The sequence below is a fragment of the Lissotriton vulgaris genome, chromosome 7, assembly GCF_964263255.1.
Source record: "Lissotriton vulgaris chromosome 7, aLisVul1.2, whole genome shotgun sequence".
NCBI lineage: Eukaryota > Metazoa > Chordata > Amphibia > Caudata > Salamandridae > Lissotriton > Lissotriton vulgaris.
This window is the reverse complement of record NC_141695.1, coordinates 1,490,844,156-1,490,869,769: the sequence shown is the minus strand read 5'-3', so window position 1 is coordinate 1,490,869,769 and position 25,614 is coordinate 1,490,844,156. Positions and strand designations below refer to the sequence as shown.

General features: G+C 42.8%; 1 protein-coding gene across 8 annotated transcripts in view; it reads left to right on the top strand.

The window, feature by feature from the left end:
- MATN4 (matrilin 4) overlaps positions 1–25,614 on the top strand; it is a 211,210-nt gene that overhangs the window by 35,061 nt on the left and 150,535 nt on the right. For 7 of the 8 annotated variants that reach the window (XM_086932307.1, XM_086932305.1, XM_086932304.1 and 4 more), the window contains exons 3-4: positions 16,688–16,800; positions 20,950–21,519. In XM_086932307.1, coding sequence (XP_086788433.1) covers positions 16,728–16,800; positions 20,950–21,519 — 643 coding nt within the window. In that variant the 5' untranslated portion in view covers positions 16,688–16,727. Of the gene's footprint in view, positions 1–14,163; positions 14,254–16,687; positions 16,801–20,949; positions 21,520–25,614 lie in introns of all 8 variants that reach the window. The other variant, XM_086932300.1, reaches the window with a different exon arrangement.

Below are 25,614 nucleotides of genomic sequence, written 5' to 3'. Positions count from 1 at the left end.
GAATACCCTTGTTCTGCGCAGTAACGTGCTACTTCATCCGCATAACGGTTACCTTGTGACACAAAATCTATACTTTTTGTATGCGCAGCACATTTGACTACTGCAATAGCTGTCGGGCCTTGCAATGCCTCTAACAATAATCTCACGAATTCTCCATTCCTAATGGGAGAACCCGAGGAGGTCATGTAACCTCTTTGAGACCATAACTGCCCGTAATCGTGAACTACCCCGAAACCATACTGGCTATCGGTGTATATGGTGACTCGAATTTTGTTACCTGCTAAACAGGCACGCGTCAAAGCAATAATTTCAGCTACCTGAGCGGAGTGTACTCCTTCCAGGCAAGCGGCTTCTACGACTCTGGTAATTGTACAAACTGCATAAGCTGCTCTCAGCTGACCAATATCGTCCCTTACGCATGAACCATCAACAAAGAAAATTTCATCGGGGTCAGTCAATGGCTCATCTACGATATCTGGTCTCGGTTTGGTGCATAGTTCAGTCACATCAAGGCAGTCATGATCTGTACAAATTTCATCATCCACATCATTTGGAAGTGGCATCAAAGTTGCAGGATTCAAGACGGAGCATCTTTTTAGGGTCACATTCTCGGCAGCCAGTATGACTTGCTCGTAGCGTGTGAGCCTGCTATTCGTCAGATGCTGAGTCTTAGTCCTGGTCATTAACAATTCCACAGAATGCGGTACGTACACCACTAACTGATGTCCCATTACCACACTTTCAGACCTTTCAATGCTGACACCCGTTGCAGCAACGGATTTGAGACATCCGGGCAACGCTGCGGCTACTGGATCTAATGTAGCCGAAAAATACGCTACTGGCCTACGCGCATCTCCATGAATCTGGGCCAAAACTGCTAAAGCGCATCCCTCTCTTTCGCAGCAGTAAAGCAAAAATGGTTTTGTGTAATCAGGCATTCCCAAAGCCGGGGCGCGACATAAGTCCTCCCTCAGCTGCAAAAACGCCATCAAACAATCTTTGTCCCATGGTACCGGATCACTCACTCCTTTGTGCGTCAGTTGTAATAATGGTTTTGCCTTCAGTGAAAAGTTAGCTATCCACTGCCGACAATAACCGACCATGCCTAGAAACATCCTGACCTCTCTTTGTGTTGTAGGTGCGTTCATTTTCATAATCGCCTCTATTCTGTCTGGAGACACCTTCCGTTTCCCCTTTTCAATCCTGTGGCCCAAGTATTGCACTTCAGTAAGACAATATTGCAATTTACTTGGAGACACTTTATGCCCGTTCTCGGCCAAGTGATTTAGTAAGGTGATGGTGTCTACTCTGCAAGCTTCCTCTGTCTCTGACGCAACTAGGAGGTCGTCTATGTACTGGACTAGAACTGAGTTCTTGGGCAGTACTAGACTTTCAAGATTTCTCTTTAATAGCTGGTTAAAAATCGATGGGCTTTCTGTATACCCCTGAGGGATACGACACCATGTTAAAACGCGATCTACTAGCTTAAAAGCGAAAAGATACTGGCTCTCTTCATCTAAAGGAATCGAAAAGAAAGCCTGGCACAAATCTATCACGGTGAACCATTCAGCTTGGAACGGTATCTGAAATAATATTACTGATGGATTCGGTACCACTGGACAACATGAGACAACAATATTATTAATCTTTCGAAGATCCTGCACTATTCTGTATTTTCCACTAGGCTTCTGCAAACCCATAATCGGTGAGTTACATGGACTACCCACGATCTCCTTCAGTATTCCCTGTTTGATCATGGATTCGATCACAGGCTTTATTCCTGCAATCGTCTCCGGTGTCAACTTATATTGTGGTGTTCTTGGATACTCGGCATTGGGTCTTACCATGATCTTTACTGGTTCTACCCCTTTGATCAGTCCTATTTCTTCTCCAGTAAAATCCCACACCTCAGCTGACACTTTCTCCCTCAAATCCTGTGGAAGCTCCTCCACTGTTAAGGTAGGATATAGTTCCATACATTCCTGCGAGTTTACAACCTTGAAATCGGCATCCTCATCATTGGTCTGCACTTCTACTCCTTCAGGTGTGCAATGTATTGTGCAATTCAGTTTACACAACAGATCTCTTCCTAGCAAACACACCGGGCTAGAATCACAGATCACAAACTGATGTTCGTCACTGTAATTCCCTATCTTTACTGACACTGGTTCCGTCAGAGGATTCGTCATCCTCTTGTTTGCGACTCCTACCACCTGAATCATCTCTCCTGATATCGGCAGACCTGGGACTACCGCTGATCTCAACGTGGATCTAGTGGCTCCCGTATCCACCAAAAAGGTCGTAGGACATCCAGCTACTTCAGCCTCTACGTATGGTCCTCTCTGATCTACTTCCAGGGCTGCTCCTAAAGTACAGTCTTCTTCCCTATTCACTCGTTGCCCTGTAAGAGGATCAACGTAGTAGCATTCTTCTCCTCCGACGAATAATGGCATTTGTCTGTATGTTTGCCCTCCATTCGTAATTCGAGGCGGTTGAGGAAACGGGGCTCGAGGAGTCTGAGTCCCCCCTTTGATAAACTTTCCCTTCGGGACTGTTGCTCCCTTAACCACGTTGTTCTGTACCTCTTCCTCCTCCTGTTCTAATTCCCCTGTCTCAATATTATACGGACACTCGCGTCTCCAATGTCCCACCTCGTTACACTGATGACACCTGGTTGTCCTTTTCAGTGTTGCGATATCCATTCTCGGTCTCGGTCTTTCTTCCTCATCTCTGCTCTGATTATTCTGTTTCTTTGCTGGCGTTCCTGTTCCCTGCTGTCGCTGTCCACCCTTTCCAGCTGATTGCATCTGTACTAACATCAGCTTTTCCTTGAGCTTCTTTGCTTTCGAATCTATCTCATCGCTACAGTACCTTGCATACCTCAGAATCTCATCTAAAGGTTTGTTCTGCCAGAAAATTAAATGCTGTTGAATCATCAGGCTTATGTCTGGTCTCAGTCCAAGAACAAACTTCGACACAAATTGTCCTATGTCTTTAGGATCCATTACGTCTAACCCACTGTACTGTTTAAATGCTTTTAGCAATCTTTCATAGAACTCGTGAACTGTCTCTTTAGGCTCCTGAGTTGTTCGATCTATCTTAACCCAGTCTATGTCTTGCACCGGCACTTTCTCTTTCAGCCATGTTATTACTCTTTCGTATTTTTCCATGACTCTGTCTGATGGACCATTTGTCTGAGTATCTCTCGGAGGCTCACAAGTGGGCCATTCAATACTAAGTTTGCATGCCGTCCACAAATCTCCGGGTACTACGATATCGAACAATGTGTTCAAATCAATCCACAGCACCTTAGAGATCTTCACGAATCTCTCTACCTGCTTGTACCACTCTACGGGATTTTCTCTGAGCTTCGGGAAGGAATTAGTGAATGCCGCTAAATCCCCCCTACTCCATGGTACATGCACGTAGTTTCCGTTCGCGATTTCTCGCAAAGGGAAAGCTTCCATTCGCATTAGTTCTGTATCCTGAGACTTCACAAGTGTACTCCGTCTAACAGATCCCTTCTTGGACCATCTTTCCTCCCATCTATCCAGATCTCTCCATATCCTAATGCACATGACCAATTCCCTTATGTGTACTCTTAGTCCAATCGTTCTGCGCTCATCTAAATCCTGATCCGTGCAATTCAGCCTATGGTTGGCCTGTAAAGCCTTAGTTCGTGATATGTCTATCATGTACTTTTCTGCCAATTCAGATAACTTCTCATGAGTTGCTCTCGCTTTCCGAGTAACGTCTTTAGATAAAAACAGTATCTCATCTGGTGCGTACAGCTCTAACCTCTCAATTGCCACTGTGCCGTCAATTATTTCGTCCAAGTCTGATTTTAAACTCATTACATCTATGCGTCTTGCTTTTATTTCAGCTCTCAGTACGTCAGTCCTAGGTTGTTCTCTTATATCCCTCTCACCTCCACTATGCGCCCTACGCCTACGCACAGGTGAGTTATGAGGAATTTTTCTTCCATCTCTTTGTTCCCACCTCTCTAGATCCCAAGCCTTTCCATCTTCCCTTGGGGTGTGGTGGAACAATGCTCCATCCCTCAACCCTACATTCTGTCTTTTTGACTCGGTTTCTCCAGATACGAGATAGGATCCTCCGTGCTGTTCTAAACCACTGTAACTTGCTTGCTGTCTAGTGTCACTCAACAAACGATAAGGACCTTCATGGCTCTCCATGCTCCCGCGATCTCGTTCGTGATCACCGGATGTATGGCGAGACGTTTCGCGACTCCCTATATTCTCGTGACTTCTTTCTTGTTCACCGGACGCATGGCGAGACCCTTCGCGACTCTCCATGTTCCCGCGATTCCAATGTTGCACGTTTTCATCCGGAGTATGGTGTGTGCATCTGAAAGTGTTTCGGTATTCCTGCGTCCTTCGTTCTCCCTCACTAAAGGTGACGCGAGGCACTTCCCCACACCCTGCACTCCTGTCGTTACACATTTGCCGATTGCCACTAGTAGTAGGGCAAGTATCTCCCCTGCTTCCTTGACTCCCTCTCTCCCACTCCGGGCTGCTTTCGCCAGCTCCACAATGAGAGAGGATCTTGTTATCCTGGTCTCTCCACTCTGCTCCTGTTTCTAAACTTTTATTCCGAGCCTCTTCGGCAGTATCCCATTCTTTCAAATATTCCCTTAATTCCTTATAGGATTTCGGTTTCGGTCCCCTCAAATCCATTGATCCTCTTTGACCCCCTTGTTCTATCCAGGGACCCGTTGCGGAATCTAATGGGGTACTCCGACTCACTGGTGCTAGTATCTGCCTCTGAGGATTCATCGTGTTATTCCTATTCTCCATCTCTGCCCTTTCCCTGTCCCATCGTGCCTGTTCCTCCTGCTGGACCCCCTCTGGGTTGTAGATTGACACTATAGGGCCTATGGTAACAGGTACTTGTAGAGCGTCTGGCATTTGGTACGACCTTGCACATTGCGTCTCTGGCACCTTCTGGACCACGAATCTTCCCACTACTCTCTGTTCGGCACTAGCTTGGGGTATTTCCTCACTCTTATTGGAGTCCCACTCCGTTACTGGGATCGATTTATATTCCCCCCATCTAGCTCCGTCCCCTTGCTGTAGTATGGGACTTGCGGTTTCGCTGTTATACGGAGGTGGTCTATCTGTTAATAGCCTCTCTATCAGATCCTCCTCCGTCTCGCTTTCCTCATCTTCCTCCTCTAGAGGTTTCTTTTCTCCCGTGGCTTCTATCATGGTGAACAGTTTGTCTGCTTCTATCTTTTGCACTCTCCACTTCTTAGCTTCCTCATCCCATTTGGCATCCTGTACTGCCTTTACTGATCGTCTCACTCTTTCTTGGCGCCTCTTTACGCTCTTTTCGTGTGCTGCTCTAAACCATGCACTAAGGGCTTCGAATTGTGTTGGCCTCGGTAGAGGTCTTGTTGCAAGCATTACCGCTTTCAGTTGGTTCAATACGTCTAGCTTAAATGTTCCGAATCTCGGAAACGTTAGTTCCTTTTCCCCTTCCGTTAGCCTATTCCACTCGGAAATCCATAATATCGAGTGTAAGCCGACATTTACTGCCATATGATAAGCTGGTGTGCCTTCTGGTGGAGCTTCTTCACCAGCATATAAGTTTCTTCTATTCCTCCTAAAGATTTTTCTTAAACCCTTAAAGCACTTCATTTTTGATAATCTACGATTTTCTCTTATTAATACTCTTCCTTATTTACGTCCTGATGACAAAACACCAATCCCTGTGCGACTCTCGCTAATCAGCCTCTCCCAACGCTGTTCTACGCTAACCGACCAATCTCAGCGTGGCTCTACGCTGACGTCACTTGTCCCCTCTGCAGCAGTTTCCTTCGTTTCTCAACTCGTCTCGCGGTCTTGCATGCGTTTCATTCATACGCCGAAAAATGACTACTTCCGTCCAAGCGATCACTTTTCTCTGACTGTACGGCCACAGTCTAACTGTAATTGTCACCTCAACTGGCGAAACGTCTTCCTCTTACGGTCAGACGCTCACCTTAACTGATAGGTTACTTACACACAGTAAACGTACGACCAGCATGCGTTTACTCATACACTCACTCAAACGCTCCCCCTATCATCGGTCTGCGGGCGATCAATGGTACCTCATGACCCCCTTTAAATGGTAGACAAATTACTCTGGGTGTTCGATACACCCGAACCACTTAAGCCCTCTCTGGACATAAGATTTTATCCGGTTGCGCGCGCTCACAACCTTCCCTCAATCACACTACAGGCATTCAACTCCGCTTGACATTACAACACAGGAACAACATAAAACACCGCAATCTTACAACGCATGACCCTTATACTCACTCTCGACCGACTCTGCTGCTTTTCTCTCGACGCACCGTCAGCACCTTCTTCGGCAGGGATTCTTCTTCTGGTCGTCGATGACTAGGGACCTTGGGGTAAACTAAACCTGACCTAGGTTGTCTTCCTCAAGAAGCCATCCTGCTACCAACTGCGGGGAATGAGATTTTAATATCTTTTATGATCAATTTGATAACTTATCTCATTCGACAATTTTGGATCGATCTTTATCTGTCATTGAGTAAAAGACAACCCCACATAAGTTTAGATAAACCCCATTAACTGACGCCACTCTGAAGAACCACTTACGACTGATAAAGTTTAAAAGGTTTAATATAAAATTAAGAAAAGTTGCATATACAATCCTCTCAGGATCAAATTCATCAAATATACAGGAACTAATAGGAACATATATTCCCTAAAGAACCTCAGTCTACAAACGAATACAATTAAAGTCAGTTCCAGAATCAGCAAATTAGAAAGCATCGATATGAAGTGGTTCTTCTGCGTCATCTACAGAAAGAGAAAAATAATCAAGTTAAATCTGTCCCTACTCTATACTAGGTGACATCCCTACTTCGCAAGTTTCTAAAACCCTAAAAAGGTGTCAGCAGTTTGACTCCCTAAGAAGTTCAAACTCTCTTAGCCTCTAAAGGTAACTTAAGTTTAAGAAGCAGTACCCTCTCTGCCTACCCATCCGCTCTTCTAAGGGTCCTCGGCCTACTGCTCCCTTGCGCTCTGATCTCTCTCAGCGCATCTGCTCAAGTCATCTGCTCTCTTGCTTGCCCTGAGCTCTTCGCTGTTCCCGCTAATCGCTCTTACTATCTTCTCCCCGGGGTGCTGTCCCTAAAATACACAATCACAGTGTGGGTGGAACGCCCCTTCGACGCCCACCACGGACTTTCCCCGTGAGGTCATCTTCTAGCTTTTTCCATGGCTTCGTCTCTTCGCTGTCCGTTAAGTTGACCTTTCTCCTTAGACGCCATCTTCGTCTTCTTGCTGGTGACTTCATTCAACTTTACCTTTGACACTTTCGGAGCAAAATCTATCACCTTATCAGAACTTTTATTCTTTACGGCTGTACTTTTAACCTCATTTGGTCCTGTGAATGGTCATTTCAAAACAAGACTCAAATTCCTATTGTCTCCCCTCATGTTTAGGCAATAAACTTCGTTCGACATTTGTCACCTTAAATCTAACAAGAACTAGACTCTTCGGCTCGCACCTTCAAATGAAGGCTATTCACGACTCCTGTGAGCCCACTAAATTACCAACAGCAGACTACACTCCTGCGAACCCTTGGTCAGTCAGGTTATAATCACAAATGACCTAAAACCCTTCTAACATTTCTACAAACTTCTTCTACACAGTATAACCTTTAACATACATTTATATATGAACGCATTTAGCAAATCCTTTGCTTATATGTGAATACATTTTACATAGAATACAATTATGTAGAATATAATTTTATATTCTCATTTGTTACATCGTTATGTGTATGCTCTCTGCACATTTCTCCATGTTACATTTCTCGCCGTTTCTGCATTTCAAGTTACACACGTACATGAATTTCACTTTGCACGTTCTTCTGTTTGTAAGCATTTCTACATTAGCCCACTACGTATACGGGCCTTCTAAATCTAATGCATTCTAAAGTGAATACAGTTATGTTCCCTATATTACTTTGGTCACATCTGTTAACTTTATGCTATAAGCGTCAACTTCACGTTCAATATACATTTCATTCCTACGTTTATACGATATACTTCTAAATATGACTCGGATATACATTTTATTCAAATTGCGCTCTCTCATCAACAATACATGTGCCAAGTAGGAAGAATGCGCACTCTGAGAGAGTACCTTTGTTAATCTCACCTCCGAAGTGCCTGCATCATATGCCATGAACAGGTTGTCAGGTGCTAACTCACTTGGCATGATTGCCTCATCAAAATTGATTTTTTTATGTGCATGATCACGAAAATTGGATGGTGTCCTTGATTGCATCCTGTGTTGCTGGGACCACATCAAGAAATCATCAGTTCAGCTGCAGCATCATTTACCAGCACACATGTGGAATTGCCCCTTCAATGTTAACCTGGTTCTGAGGGTTACAAAGTAACAAAGGCAGTGTCATATTTTCGTATTTTTATGAGGCCCAATGCTTAGCTGCACCTCCATCACAAGGAGTGATTAAGGAATCGCTATTAAGGACTTGCAAAACGGGATTCATGTAGGAGTCGCTAAATAAATTGCGATTCCTACACATTCCTTATTTGCGATTAGCAATTTGCTAATCGCAAATAAGGATGCGATTTCAAGGGTGCCAGGGGTGTCCAAAGGACACCTTGTAGCACCCCTGAAATGTAATCTACATTGGTGTTGCGCACACACATGTCCAAAGGACATGTGTGTGTGTAACATGCAACTTAGAAAATGCATTTAAATGCATTTTTTTAAGTTTTCGCTATTTACCACGAGGTTTGACCTCGCGGTAAATAGCGGCCCAAAATTGCTATTTCGCAATTTTAAAATGGTTTATGAATTGCATTTACGAAATCTCAAATAGAGATTCCTTAAATGCAATTCCTCGCAAATGTGCGAATTCTTTATTAGCGAATTTTTCATTTGGAATGATGAATCCCAAATGCAAAAATTGCACTCGCAAAGGGCCAGATTCTCAAAATCTGGCCCTTTGCGAGCGCAATTAAGCTTGATGAATCTGGCCGTATACCTACAAATTTAAATGTGATTCTATACACCTCGCAGCCACTAATAATACAACCATTTTAATTGTTATATGTACATTTTACCATTATATAAATATACTGATGTCTATACATCATCTATCACACATTGGGCCTCATTACCATGATGGGTGGACCATCGTAGACAGGCCATTGGTGGCAGTCCACCCGACATTCAGGTCATTGGCCCGACCATCAGATTACAATTCCGGCGGTCAGACCACAGACTTCAGGGTCTAGACTGCCACCTCCGAAAGGATCCAAGATCCCGTCTCGGTGGCGGTCGGACTTCTATCCTGCAATGGAGGCGGTGCCTGCGCATGCACCACTGTAGGAATTAGGATGTCCCTTTCGGACTGCCATGAAAAGGCATAACGGAATTTGGGGGTCCCAAGCAGGGCCCCTGTACCTTGTGGGCCACTGCTAAGTGGTCTGGGGGGCAAATGAAATGCCCCTCCACACATAATACATATGCAATTTTCTTCTGTCAGGGTTAATTGTCTTTTTTCCTGCCCTTTCCCAGCAGTCTTTTGTTTTTCATCTCCCTATTTCCATTTGTCTCTCTCTGTGTTATTCTTTAAATAAAATTGTTATGAATATATTGCAGGCGTAGACCCTTGAGACTGAATATAACTCTAATAGGATGTTGTGCCCATTGGGGATAGAATGCTGTACCCATTGGGGATAGATTGTTGCAATAAACAAGATCTTTCCTGGATGACTGAGAGGGCTGTAATATTCCTCTGTGACTAAAGGGGGTTTTATATCCCGCCCTTGCAGTACGCACTTGTGAATGAATGGAGTTGCAGCAGAGGACAGGTAAGCATATGCCACAATGACAGGAAGCTGAAGCAATCTCTGTTTAGGAACATTTCCATATTCTTCTCCCCAAAAACTACTAAGACCTGCTTCGCTATAGGATAGTGAGAGCCATAGGTTGAAATAGCTGCATAAGGGGCACTGGTGTAACGAAAAGTGAGGGGGCCTCTCTGCACGGTACTTAGGGGGGCCTACTACTCCTGGGCCCAATCAGGAGCTCTCCGGCCAGAGTGCAGTGCCGAGGGGGCCCCTTGGAGCTAGGGGCCCCTCGCACCACGTGGGGCCCGTGTTACGCCCCTGATAAGGGGATAAAAGGACGGGGCTTAAGCAATGCAAAAGGGACGCAATTTAGCATGGTAGGTCTACATCTATATGTTATTGATATGGTGCCTTAGAGTATCAAATTGAGGGCGCTCTTTACGGTTCAAAGTTACAGTTTACTGGAATGACATGGCAGTTTGTTTCATTCTGCAACAGTGTATGGTTGCCCATTGCTTAACTTTGGGTGGATGTTGGGCTTCTTGCCATCTCATGCCACAATGTGGCTTTGATGAACCTATGTTTAAGTGGTAGTGGTGACTTTAAGTTAACATCGTCTAAGGGTTGATGTGTATATTATTGAGTTTAGATGAATGTGTTGTTGTCCCGGCAGATGTAGCCTACTTCCACTCCATTCTGTTCAGTGTCCTCCAACAAAATCTATTTTTGTCTCCTAAGAATGCATTACACTTTTAGCTACAAAACAAAACATTATATATAAGCATAGGCAATTTTGATTAGAAGAAGTTGTGTTGCAAGTTTAAAGCTTTTCAAAGCTTATTTATTATATGCATCTGTGTGTGCTACATTCCCCAGCTGTCTCGGTCACTGAGGGGCATATTAACAAGGGAGGAGATAGGCAATTATCGCTGGTTTAGCGGCCGTTTTCGGCCGCTTAGCGGTGATAATTCTATTGCTGTATTAGCAAGCTGCAAAAACAACAGGTGATGGACCGAATGTGGATCAATGTCACACACTCAACCCAGTCCAAGGATCTGGGCCCAAATCCATCGTTTTTTTGCACTCCACACCACCCCGGGTTAGACAATGGCGATATGCAAACGTGGGTCCCAGGCACTCCACACCACTGGAGTCAAGCTAGCCGGGCTGATGAGAGGTGTTACCTCGAAACCGGTCCGGTCCTCGGATGCTTGATTCCGTTCTGGGAAAGACATGGCTTTTGTAGTTCGGACTGGACTGTTCTCATGGGTCACAGGGTCAGAGCTGATTTGCATATCGCCATTGTCTAACCCAGGGTGGTGTGGAGTGCAAAAAAACGATGGATTTGGGCCCAGATCTTTGGACTGGGGTGAATGTGTGACATTGATCCACATTCGGTCCATCACCTGTTTTGTTTGCAATTGCCGCCATAAGTGCGCTGGGGATGCCCAGACTTGGGTCCCAGGCACTCCACACCACTGGAGTCAAGCTAGCCGGGCTGATGAGAGGTGTTACCTCGAAACCGGTCCGGTCCTCGGATGCTTGATTCCGTTCTGGGAAGGACATGGCTTTTGTAGTTCGGACTGGACTGTTCCCATGGGGCACAGGGTCAGAGCTGATTTGCATATCGCCATTGTCTAACCCAGGGTGGTGTGGAGTGCAAAAAAACGATGGATTTGGGCCCAGATCTTTGGACTGGGGTGAATGTGTGACATTGATCCACATTCGGTCCATCACCTGTTTTGTTTGTATTAGCAAGCTGTCGCTAACAGCAGTTAGCGACAGCTTTTAGGTGATAGCGAGCGGTTTGGGGCCCGCTTTGCATGTCAGCGATATTTATCGCTAATGACATGCAAAGTGGGCGTACCCAACCTGTTAGCAACTGAAAGCAGTCGCTAACGTTGCTACCGCCTATTAGCAAGGTGGGCGTAGCGATTGAAATAATTCCGCTATCGCCAAAAACTAACGCCTGCTCAGACCAGTTCTTCGCTATGTTATCCAATGGAAGGTGGATAACATGGCTAAGAGCATTTTGTCGCTAATGCGTAAATATTGCTGTATTCTCAGTGATATTCACGCTATCGCCGGAAAAATTATCGCTTTGGAGATAAACGTTGCTAATAGCAAGTTATCGCAGCAATAATTTCCGGCGATGCTTAGCGATAAAAAAATCGTTGCAAAGCCTAGTTAGCGATAAATATTGCTACTCGTTGGTAATATGCCCCCAAGTTCCTATTGTGAGGCCCAGATTCAGAGTTAGATTGTATTTGGAAATCATTCGATTTCTGATGAACAGCTACATCTGTTAAAAATATCCTTAGTGGAATTTCCTCCACCATTTTATAATGAACCTTCTCTCTTTGGATTCTCCACTAAATGTATCACTTCCTTGCAGAAAATAGAGGATTTACTTTTTGCACACACCCCTTGGGCCTCCTTTAAGAGACTCTCAGTAATTGTGTGCTGCAATGTTGCACCCTGTGAGTTCTAGTAATTTTATGATGTGTATTTGTTGAGGATAATAAGGTATTCATTGGAAGTGGCCTGTGGAATAGGCAATAACACACAGATATCGGTTTACACTAATCTCATTTTAATTCTTCATTTGGTGCCTCTTTCTGGAGACATATTCCTCCAGGTTTTATTTAGCTGGATCAATTTGCCTCCAGAATCACTCAATGGAATACTGTATGCAGTGTTACAAATCTTGTAATTTCAATATGGCAGAAACTCAGTTTTCTGCATGAACTGGCAAAAATACGTTTTTTATAATATGGGGCCTAAGAGGTCAAGTTTTATATTTTGCCCTAATTCTTTGCTGTCTGTGAGCTCCTTAAATTGTATGCTATTTTTATTTTTGTTGACACCCACTATTCGTTGATAGTAGCTCCTGAATTCATGTTTATTTTGTTCGGTTCTCTAAATTCTGACAAACGTCATTGAACCGTATTTTTTGTATTGAGTTGTATTACAACCTTATTGCGCCGATGCAAATGTACAAAGGTGGTTCGATAAGTAATATTCACTGGATAATCGTAATTTAAGATGGGTTTTATCTACTATCCCTAGAGTGCAAGCAGATGTAGTGGCGGCCCTTTTGGCCAACAAACAAGCCCTCAAAAAAAGGAAGGAAGCTCTGCATGAAAGCGTTTGGCAGGTGCTAGAGAAAGTAGCAGTGGGGACAAAAGCAGTATTTTCTGGAACACAGTAAAGAGCAATAGCACAAGAAACGTAGGTGCTAGCTCCTTGTTCCATTGTAAAATCTTGGGGGGGGGGGGGGGGGGTTATAACTTTTACTGCCATTTAGTATCTAGAAGAGAATGCAGAACTTGAAAACTCCTGATGAACAAAACTACCAATTTCTTTGCCACTTAATTTATCACTGGCTGGGGTGGAGTTGGCCATAGGTCAGAGTACCAGTGGAAAAGCGCCCGGGCTGGACCGCATCCCTATTGATCTTCTAAAATGTAACATAGAGTTATAAGGCCCATTGATCACTAACACTTTCAATAGCTCAGTGAACATGCATATTGCTCTATCTTTGTCCTTATCGACCATAGTGCAAATGTTTAAAAAAAGGATATTGTATGGCTCCCAAATGTTATAGACCAATCTCTCTCACAGACAGCACAGTTAAAATAATCGGAAGAGTGATATATAATTGTCTTGTTGAGTGGGTCGAAGCACATAAATTGCTCACGACCTTCCACGCCGTGGACTAGGAACATCTGTGCAGTCCTTAAATTTGAGCTTAATCATAAATAAATACACCTTTGCCAAGCACTGCCCCTTGTATCTAGGGTTTATAGACCAGTCCACGGCCTATGACTCAGTAAATAATACAAAACTGTGGTTAATGCTGCCGGAACAAGATATTGAGGCCCCCTCATAACTTTTTATGTTACCCGCATGTCGATTTGAAAGCCAAGGTGTGCATCATCCCGAAACTTTACATTTTGCATTAGTTTTGTTTCCTTTTTGTTCTTTATATAAGTTACCTTTTCCCTTATCTGACATCCAACATTGTCGATTCCCCTAGAATTGCATGAGAAGTTATCCTCGTTGTTATACGCAGATATATGGTTTTAATAGCGCGCACATCTAAAGCTTTATGTGTGCTAAGGCACAGTTTCATGTTCTTCATGAGTAATCTAGATCTCACCATAAATTATGGCAAGTCACACATCATAGCATGTGGGCCTGGCAAAAGTACATTAAGCAAACTTATTTCTAACAGACAACCTTTGGTTGTGTTAAAGAGTTTAGTTAACTGGGAATTACATTTAACCCTGCAGGCACCTGGCACTCACCAGTGACTTCTTGTTGCTTAAGGCTCAGTAGATCAGCGGGAGCCGTTTTTGATCTCTTCAGCCCCTCACTCAAAGGTAATATTTCTCTCTTGTTAAAAGTGTACAACGCTCAATGTATCCCCAGAGCAGTATATGGGAAAAGGGCTTGGGGCAACCACAATGCTTCCTCACTTCAGTTGGGGAAAAAAATAATTTGTCAAAGGTTTTTACATCTCCCTCCAACAGCCTCGAGCTATGCTGTTCATGCAGAGCTTGATCAGCATTACATTGAGGACACAGTCCACTTGATACTCCGGCTGCTTTGGATTAGCATCTGGGTGAACCCTCATGCCAAGCTATGCAGGGATATTGTGATGGGTTGTCTCAGATATACCATGGCTGAGTTACAATTCTAATACTTTGAAGGCTTTGGGGCTGCCCTCTCTCTTTCCCTACCTACAACTATAAAGAAAGAGGATAAATCAATGGTTAAGCTCTTATTTCTTCAGTTTTGTGAAGAAAGGGAGATTTGCACTGAAGAGCACGAAAAGCAGAGTGTCACTTTATTAATAATAGGCTCTCAGCTGAGCTAGTTCTTTTTTTATCTTGAACTTGAATTACCTCATTGAGAGCATTCTTTGCTTTTTCGTTTCAGATCTAACACTATATGCGTCTTTTGTGCTTCGCTGGCCCTTATGACAACTTGGGGAAGCACTTTTCCCTTGTGATAACATTTCTGAACAGTCTTTGTTGTATTGCAGGTTTTTTTGCGCTTATTATAAATACACAGTTTTGCACTTTCTTTTTTTTTGCAGCGTTTTATATAGCGCGACTTGACCCGAATCGGGTATCGGAGCGCTTTACATAGCACCAGTTACGTTACATGAGGACACACAATCATTTTTGTTAGGCGCGGGGAGATTAACGGCCAAATTCATGAAACGAAAATCGGCTCGCAAAGGGCCAGATTCTGAGAATCTGGCCCTTTGCGAGCGCAATTTTTGCATTTGGGATTCATCATCCCAAATGCAAAAATCGCTATTAAGGAATTCGCACATTTGCGAGGAATTGCATTTAAGGAATCTCTATTTGAGATTCCTTAAATGCAATTCATGAACCATTTAAAAATTGCGAAATCGCAATTTTGGACTGATATGTACCGCGAGGTCAAACCTCGTGGTAAATAGCGAAAACTTAGAAAAATGCATTTAAATGCATTTTTCTAAGTTGCATGTTACACACACATATGTCCTTTGGACATGTGTGTGTGCAACACCAATGTAGATTACATTTCAGGGGTGCTACAGGGTGTCCTTTGGACACCCCTGCACCCTTGAAATCGCAATTTCAAAATGCGAATCGCTAATAGCGATTCGCACATTGATATGTCTCCCCATTCATTCCTATGGGCCTTTAGGCCCATAGGAATGAATGGGGAGTTATTCCTTATTTGCGATTAGCAATTAGCTAATCACAAATAAGGAAGCTGTAGGAATCGCAAAATAAATTGCGATTTGTACATGAATCCCGTTTTGCCAGTCTGTAATTGCAATTCCTTAATAATCGCTATTACTGACTCGCAAAACGGGCCTTTGATGAATCTAGCTGTAAGTGATTTGCCCAAAATCACAGGTTGTTCAGCTTCATTGCCGAGATTCGAAACCAATTCCCTAGATTCGAGGTCGACCACCCAAGCCTAGCTGTTAAGCCAACTCTTCTCCCCTTCTTGAGCCTGTGTTAAAAACTCTAGTTTATCGCAGATGCAATGAAGAGTTACACCATCTGCAATTGCTGAACTCTTTGAATACTTGTTTTAGAATATGCTCTTTTTTAAAAGCCACTATCAGAGCCAGGAGAACAGTGGGGGGCTAATGCATTAATTAAGGTTGTGATGTTTTTTTTTGTATATGATTGGCACATCTGCCTTGCCCGCAGTGGCGGCTCGCACAGGTAAGAGGAGTGGGGCGGGCGGAGCAGAGTGAGGGATGGTGGAAGTCGACAGACGACAGGCTAAGTAATATAACATAAATAAATAAAAACACTTACTTTGCGCTCGCCGCAATATTTATTTATTTAATATTACTTATCCCGTCGTCTGTTGAATTCCACCATTTCCCACCCTGCCCTACCGCCCCACTGCTCTTACCTGTTTGAGCTGCTACTACTTCCACGTAATTCTTTAATTCCTTTTCATCTTTTATCCTTTTAATGCTGTTTTTTAGTGGTTTTAGCGTTGATATTTTGCACATTTATGTACTTGTAAGAGTTCCTTGTGTTTGGATATTGATAGTTATTGATAGAGATACTTTGCTGTTCTAATGAATTTTAGCTATCTGATGTTCAAATTGTAGAAATTCTATTTTAATGTTGCTGTATCAATTTGTTGTGTAATGCTGTTTCTTTGTCTTTTATGGTCTGCCTGGCTCAATAAAGCATTTCTGAACTGAACTGTGTTGTATTGTACAGTAGGCCTGTCAGTGCATGACATGTTTTAATGATATATTAATACTTTGTTATTGATTTTCTCTAGAACATACCTCAAGTAACGAAAGAATTCTGAAGGTGTAAAAATGAAGTGGCTTTTTTGTTCTGCTGCAATACTACTTTTCCTGACGACATTGGACGCAAGACCACAGGCTGCAGGTGAGATTGCCTCAGCGTATGAGGTTTCAGTACTTTGTGATTTCCCACCTACACCTCCATTGTATTCACTTTTCTGCCATAAAAAAATCAGCTAGTTGACAAATAAGCTCTCAGAATGTCACTTGCAAAAAAATGAAATCAAGTGCTGATAAATTTATGGCCATTTTTACAACATACCGACAATATCATCTAGAACATAGACTTAAAACGGGCGATATATCAATGGTTTATAATTTGCTGAACGAAGTAAAACAACAATGCAACAGGCCCAGATGCGTAGTACCATAATCGTTGATATAAAAATAGAATCACATCTAAAAATAATCAAGGCGATCTATCCATGATGACAATTATGATCCGATATTGATACTATTACCACTAATAATAATTCATGAGGATATTAACAATGAGCATAATCATAATAATAATACTTTTATTATTTAAAAAGTAGTACCTACCACACTTTTGTAGCTTCATTGTTCTATACAGCACTGGTGCTGCCATTACACAACATACGCCCTTATTACCGGAGGTCCAATAAAATCCCATTCATTTCACCCATGTTCCACCACATCCCTATATTTATCATTAGCAGGGTTACAGACAGCCGCCGCGGCGCTTGCAGGTAAGAGCGATAAGGCCGGCTGGGAAGGATTTCGAGATACGACCACGTGGGAAAATTAATCAATTATTTAATTTTCCCTTGTAGTCTTTTCTTGAAATCCCACCAGCCAGCCCCACCACTCCTAACTGCAGCGGCCGCGGCTGGTTACAGAGAATTTCATCTAGGGAGCAAAAAAGGGGAAAGATGTATTGGGGAATAACAACCAAAATCCCACTTGTAGTGCTGTTTTTGGCATGTTTTTCCTTGGTATTTCACCTGGAGATTTTGCCTGCTTTAAGCAGGTAAAATATGCAGGTGGAATACCACCCACTAGCATTGTGCCTGCTGAAATCCTTACTATTGTTACCAGGCAAATTTGAATTGTAGGGTAAACTTATAATGAAGGCCTTAGTGGCAATCTTTGTACTCTCCTTCGAAGAAACAATGCCAAGTCTGGACTGAACTTCTCATCTGCAGGTCACACACAGATATCTGCAGCAATTGCATTATTCAGTGTGCTAGCATACGCTGAAAAAGTGCACGCACTGTTTGGGCACTTTATGCCTGGAATTAAAGTTTTTTCTCTGAAATGTTGATTGAAACCAATCTCTGCTGTTCGACTCATCGACTCTTCTGAAGAGATTTGAGTGATTAAGCAGTCACACAAACTAGGGATTTTAAACAGCAATCTACCTCCTAGAATATAAGATGTCCCCGCATTTTAGACGGTCTAAGTAAAGTGATTGCGTAAATTTAAAGCATGCCAAATGGTGGGGAAAATGAAGGTTTATAGAAAATCATTGTTATTTGGAATTTTGTGTAAAAATCATCAGATCTTTGATTGTACAAGCCATGTAGTAAAAGATGGTGCCAGCTTCCGTCTGTCAGAATTATTGCTGCAACCAATATGCCAATTACATAGTCAGCAAAGTAAGAGAGTGAGAGCTTAGATTGCTTGCTCTAGTTCTCAGAACCATTCATGCTCAGCCAAGAGAGGAAATTAACTATTTACCTTACAAATTTCTGCAACAAAGGAATTGACCAATTGAACACCCTCCTGGGAAAAAAGCAGTTGTGATAAAAAAGCACACTGTTTATTTCCTTCACTCAACCCATGTTCCTTCCTCAATCTTTACCACCCAATCTTCCTCTCAGCTTTTAAAGTCTTGCTTGAAAGGAAGCATTTTTAAAGCTCTTTGCCACAACTTTCACACTCCCACCTTAGAATTGTTTAGGCCATGCTTACATTTCCCAGAGTCTGTTTTGGATAGTTTGCAAAGATGGGTGAATCATCTCAAACTCCCAATGGTGACTCACTGCCCTCTGGAAACCACAAAGCAAAGATTTTACCCAGGAACAATAGCAACTTTAGGAAAATTATTTGAACATACAAGTAACATTTTCAGTGAGAATATAATTTTTCATATATTTCAAAACATTTCAGGGCCCATCCATGTATCAGCTGCATTACGAAAAAAAACCTCATACACTTCAGTAGTTACCAATTCAGGCAACAGCAGTGAGTTACAAAGCACTACCCCCCAGGTGTTGGCCATGGTGTGGGGTGAAGGATCCTTGGGTGAAATTGACAACCTAACCTCTTGCTTCGGTGAATGACTTCTCGAGAGTGATTTTGCCCTCATACAATATTGCTTATGCACTGTAGATCCCTCCAGTGTTCCCGCCTGTGGAAGGTATGTGTGGACTGAATGGACTGCAGTGACTGCAGTGTTTTCCTGCTGCCACTCAGTGGTAAGACACCCTTTAGTGGTTGTGTCGAAACCCCATCCAATTGAGCCGCCAGGTCTCTTATGGGTGACATCACACCCTTTTTGGCACACCAGCTTGCAATTGGGCCAAGAGAATTTCAGGCAAATGGGCAACATTGCACATTTGCAAATAGCACCCCCTCCTGGTTTAACTTGACTTTACAGGTGGAGATTTAACTTCCCAAAGCCCTACCAATATGATCCGTGAATGAAAAGACAAAGTACAGTACAGAAGTAAGGCCTCCTTCAGTGTGCCTACAAGTGCATTTGCAAAAACAACAGTTGATGGACAGAATGCAGAACAATGTCATACATTGAATGAAATAAAATTTATAAACGCGCTACTATGCCCAGTGGGCGTCAAGGCATTCACCCCAGTACAGAGATCTGGGCCTAAATCCATCGTTTTTTTGCTCACCAAGCCATTCCAGTTTGGACCCAGCCATATGCAAATCAGTCTTGACCCTGTGCCCCATGGGAACAGTCCAGCCCCAACTGCCAAGCCAGGTCCTCCCTGGATTGGAAACAAGCATCCTCGGACCGGTTTTGGGCTTTCAGCCCTCATCAGCCCGGATAGCTTGATTCCAGTGGCATGGAGAGCACGGAACTCACGTCTGAGCATACCCGTCCCACTCAGGGTGACAAATGCAAAAACAACAGTTGATGGACAGAATGCAGAACAATGTCATACATTCACCCCAGTACAGAGATATGGGCCTAAAGCCATCGTTTTTTTTTTGCTCAAATGCAAAAACAACAGTTGATGTACAGAATGCAGAACAATATCATACATTCACCCCAGTACAGAAGTGCGTTTGAGCGGTGACTTAGAATCCCTGCAGATAGGTTGTAATCTGTGCCCTCATTCAAACTCTTCCTGGTCAGATTTTGTGTGTGAGGAATTTGCTTGCATCCTCTTTTGTTGTTTAAACAAGGCAGGGAGTTGAGGTCAGCCACTAGGGTTGTTTTGCATTTGCTCAAACTTTGGCTAATTAACTGGTGGGGGATATATTGGGAGAGGTATGCAGAAGGTAGGTGTTGTGCAAAGTCAACACGCAAATACAATTTTTAAAATTAAGACCTTGGTGTAATCAGAAAAGTAGTGGTTACATTTATGTACTATTAGTAAAATGGAAAACACAATAAAATAATTGGTTTCAAAAAGTGATTCAGAATTTACATACAAGAGACCTTTTTGTGTGTTGTTTCCCAAACAAATGTTGTGCAAAATAAGATTTTCCACATGACAGAAACAATAAAGTTGTCAAACTAAATCACTGCGAAAAGCTGTATTTGCTAATATTATCTGCACACATTTAAATTACTGTTGGATAATTTACTGAAAAGGGATTGTAGAAAACATGCAAGCCAACAAGATGTTTCAAAGAGTGCTCCTGACATCTGTGTACTACCTTCAGGTTACAGGTTTGAGCCCCATATAGGTAGCTCCGCCCTTTTTTTCCAAATTAATAAATACAGCACCATTAGATTTGGTGATAGTAATAGTATTATTTACAGTACCACGAAAACAGCAACAGAGGTCGCAATGTAAATGTATTCATATTTTGTTTTATTGTTACTACTGAAGTGTTTCAATCTAAAAAAATGAACATTTAGCATTGACTTTGAATGAACAATCATGAATGTTGCCCAGTCCTGTGGGGGAATTACAACTTTACATGCTGTACTTATGTGTAAAGTTTCAACATCAAGGATACAGCACAATTTCCAAATAACTTGAAAAAATATAATCTTTATACTTTTTATTTATTTTAGTATCAACATGTAAAACTGGGCCGATGGACTTGGTCTTTATCATTGACAGTTCCCGGAGTGTCCGTCCCTTCGAGTTTGAAACTATGAGGAAGTTCATGATTGACATCATTCACATTCTGGACATCGGGCCAAATGCCACCAGGGTTGGCGTGGTGCAGTATTCTAGCCAAGTGAAAAACGAGTTCTCTCTGAATTCTTTCTATAAAAAGAGTGAGATGGAAAAGGCCATCAACGACATTGTTCCTCTAGCCCAAGGCACTATGACAGGTCTTGCCATCCAGTATGCCATGAACTTTGCATTCACCGTTCAAGAAGGCGCTCGCCCATTGGTGAAAAAGATTCCCCGGGTTGCGCTCATCGTGACTGACGGAAGGCCACAAGACCGTGTGACGGAGGTGGCAGCCCAAGCTCGTGACGCTGGAATTGAGATTTACGCAGTTGGCGTACAGAGAGCTGACATGGCGTCGCTGCGTGCCATGGCGTCCCCACCGCTAGATGACCACGTTTATCTGGTGGAAACCTTCGACTTAATTCATCAGTTTACCAAAAAATTTCAAGATAAACTGTGTGGTAAGTCAAACTGTCAAAACGTCTCTATTATCCTATTTAAATAAATATGTTTTCTTCCTCATTAAACTTTTACAAATGTAACATTTCTAAACTAGAAGCACTCAGCTGTATAAATTGTCAGTCAAATGTATTTCATCATCAAATTCTCTTATGGGAATTTTTTACGATGTGTTTTTGCATTCTTACAAACAACTTTACAAGCCTAATTAAATGAGTGAAGGCTAATTAAGAACTTCTTCAAATGATTATCATCAAATGCACAGCAGACAGTACCCTGTTGCATTTAAAACACAAATGAGTGTTTGAAAGCAATAGGAATTCGAAAGTGCAGCCAGATGCACATCCAGTATGTTCCTTAAACAACCATCAAGGGTGCATATCATTTACATAGCTCACTTTGCAAAGTATGCAATGTTCAGGCCACAAGAGGGATGTGGCAGTGGGAGTTACTCTTACTACTATTTTTACTTTTTCTAAATTAGAGTCTGTCGTCTCATGATGAGATGGGATTGTGAAAGTAAATTGGCAAAAACAGGCATAGTCTGCCTGTTTCTGCATTTCATAAAAGGTACATAATTTGCATATTTTCTGCAACTTAATTCCATACTGCCAGATTTACATATAAGTCCACCTACACAGATGCACTACACAATGCTTTATGGCGCCTTGAACTTTCCTGAGTGCAGGAATAAGAGCCGATTGCTCTAAAGGGGGCCAGTCGAAATGGCTAAAAGAACATTGTGCTTTAGCTCTTGATGGAGCACTGGGTCAAATTTTTTTTTTACCTCATATGACCTCCGTAGCTACACCCGCCTCCCGACCTAGTCCACACCTCTGGCGCATATAACTTTGGTGATTCTTAGTCTCAGCTGGTATTTTGTTTACGGGGAATGTTTGTTTATACACAACTTGAGCTGACCCAGAGGTTTTAATCATAGGAACATGTCCTGTACCTTAATCAATTATAAAGTCAAATTGAGTAAAATAAGACGATCTCAAAGAGGGTCATCCAACCAATTCCAAAACAACCCAGTATCTGGCCTTCCTCTAGAAGCATTTACCCTCTGATCTACAGCGCTAAAATATTTAACAGAGTTCTACCAGGCATTCCAACTAGGCAGAGCTTCCTGGCGCCACAGCTTACAGATTTCTCTACTTGCCAACAATATCAGGTAAAACACTAATTTATGTTTTGTCTCAGTCTGAATTCGTACCCCTCCCTCCATAGGTACAATACCAAATAAGATGAGAATTGGGCATAACTTCACCTCGGCACCCATGACCCTGGAGATAGTCTTACCCACATCACTCCAAAATTCTTGTATCTTAGGGTAAGAAGCAAATACATGAGCGTCATCAGCATTCTGAGAACCACACCTCCAGCATCTAGGGTCTCCTACACCCTTTATTCTGGAAATTTTGAGAGGGGTTCAATATATTCTGTTGAGTGTAAACAAGTGGTTTCTTTTAAGTGCAGCAGATTTAATCAGAGGATAAAGCATGTCTATAGATACTTGTCATAACTCTTTCCGCTCTTCACTCGGCAAGTAGTTCTCCCAGGCCTGATATGGCTCATCCAACTTTCTTTCTGCTGCAGCCAGAAGATAATTGTACCATAGAGCAATTTCTTTCCTCCTTGGAGCCAGGTTTTGTAGATCAGTTTCCATTCGATTGTCCTCCACTAGAGACCAGCGTTGACTCTTTCACCATGATGTAAGCTGATAAAATGTAAATCTATACAGGGAACATTTCGTGATATGGCTCCAAAATTCCCAAGGATGACATTTATTACCCACAACTACATCCTTCCACAGTAAAACTCCAGCCTCTTGTAATGGGTGGGCTAGAGAGTCCATAAGGCACTTCGATGGTCCAGGTGAATCCCACACCGAAGCCAAATCACAGTAGTAGGTAAGCCCCAAGCAGTTTCGACAGTCCAACCATAACTTGGCTGTCATACACAAAGTCTTCAAGTGGACTTTAAAAAAAGAATTTGGAGAGCCAAACTTATACCCAAAGCCATGCTCCGTTACCCCATCTAACATAGCTTTAAACATGCAGCCTATCAGCGAATCATCAGGCGTAAGTAATAACATCCTGGCATTCTTTGATTGATAAGCCCAACAATAGAGATGAAGATCTGGTAATCCTATACCTCCATGGGTTAATTTACGCCTAAGTTTTTTCCAGGGTAGCCTAATCCCTTTACCTGCCCAGATAAAAGACACAATTTTACCTTGAATTTTAAGAATCTCAGCTTTTGCAAATTCTATTGGCATATTATTAAAGAGATAAGGATATTTTGGGAGGACACACATTTTAATCAAGTTGACCCGGCCAAAATGGGAGAGTGGTATATTCTGCCATCTTTTTAAAAGGAGCTCGACTTCCTTTGAAACTCTGTCTAGATTAGCTTTTGGAATTTCTCTGGGATCTTAGGTTATTGTAATTCCATTCCAAGGTATCTAAGATCTGTAGCATATGACCCCCCTGGTTAGGAATATTCCAGGCCTTAATCTCTGTTGTATCTTTGTTTATTTCATAACCAGAGAGTTTTCCAAAAGATTGAGTTTCACAGATAAGTTCCTGTAGTGTAATTTCCACATTGAAGGAGAAGACAACTAAATCATCTGCGTAGAGAGCTATTTTCCTAACGTACACACACCAATTTTAAAAGGCGCAATTTTTTTATTTAACCGTAGACTCTGGGTCAGAGGTTTCATATATATATGTCAAATAAAATAGGGGACAGTGGGCAACCTTGCCTAGTGCCCCGTTCTTTATTAACAATGGGAGAGAGGGTTCCATTAACCCGGATCCGAGCACAGGGTGATCTATAAATTTTAGTATAAGATTTTAATGTCCTTCTGGATAATAGGCTAGATAGGTCTTCTCCTTGTACCCAGATAGCAGCTCCCTGGGTGAGGCACATCTTTTGAATTTCCTAAACAGTTTTAATATGTGTGATCTGTGGATGGAAAAACATGGTGAGGTCAGGGAATACTCCTTGTACAGTAAAAATAATTCTCAATACTCCAGAATTGACTATGTTTTTATTGAGCATTCTGAACTCCATAAGGTTAGTCTCATTAAATACCTTCCCATTCACTTGTCGAATCATGGAGCTATGGGTTTTAATATGGATTTTCCCCCAGATCTCACTATGAGAAGATGGACTTTAAATAGGAGTTCCTCTTGCTATCTTCTACCCTGGGCTTTTTGAGGCTTGAAACTGACTCCTTTTTTCCAAAATAACTTAGGGTCTGCCCCACTACATATTGTCTGGGATTCCTTCAAGGCCTGCATGAGGGGATACTAAAAGGGGCTGTAGTGGGTTGGGCTAGGTCGGCAGGGAAGAACTGGCCACTTTGGAGCACTGGGTCAATCTTATTATTTATCCTACGATGAACCTTTGCTTAGTTGCCTGACAGGTAAAGGGGACTTAACATTAATCAATGAGTTCAATTTACAGTGTAATCTTTTCAGCCCCACATTAAGCACCAGGAATCATTAAGTAAAGTTAATACAAATTAAGATCCAAACTGATAGATATAAATCTCCAAAATATATTGTAAAGATACAAAAGTACCAAAGGGAAGCTGAAATGTCAAATGAAATTAAGGTCTGATTACGAGTTTGGCAGCCCTCCCGCGTAGTGCTATGCCAGCGCTCAGCAGGAATGCCGCCAAACCCGATAGTGAGACCGCCTGCCAGATTCCGACTGGAATCCAGGTCGGAGGCACGGTGCTGTGGCGGTCCTACAGCAGTGCCTTTCTAAAGCTCAAAGGAGAGCCTTAGAACGGCTCTACCCAGAAACGCCCCAGCATGTTCCTGCACAAGAAGAAATGTCTGTGAGAGCAATACCAGCTCCTGCAGGTGGCAGGGAGACAGCAGGGACCACAGTGATGACTGAGTACCCTGGGTGGGCCCCAGGGCACCCCCAATCAAGAGGCCAGGCCCCGGGGCATGGGGTCCCTGGACTAACATTGGCACAGGTAAGGGGGGCCATGCGGCCTCCTCTCCCATCAAATTACGTCTGGTCCCCAGGGGTAGGGATCCCCAGGGACTACATCAGCCCAGGGAGAGGGCCTTCCT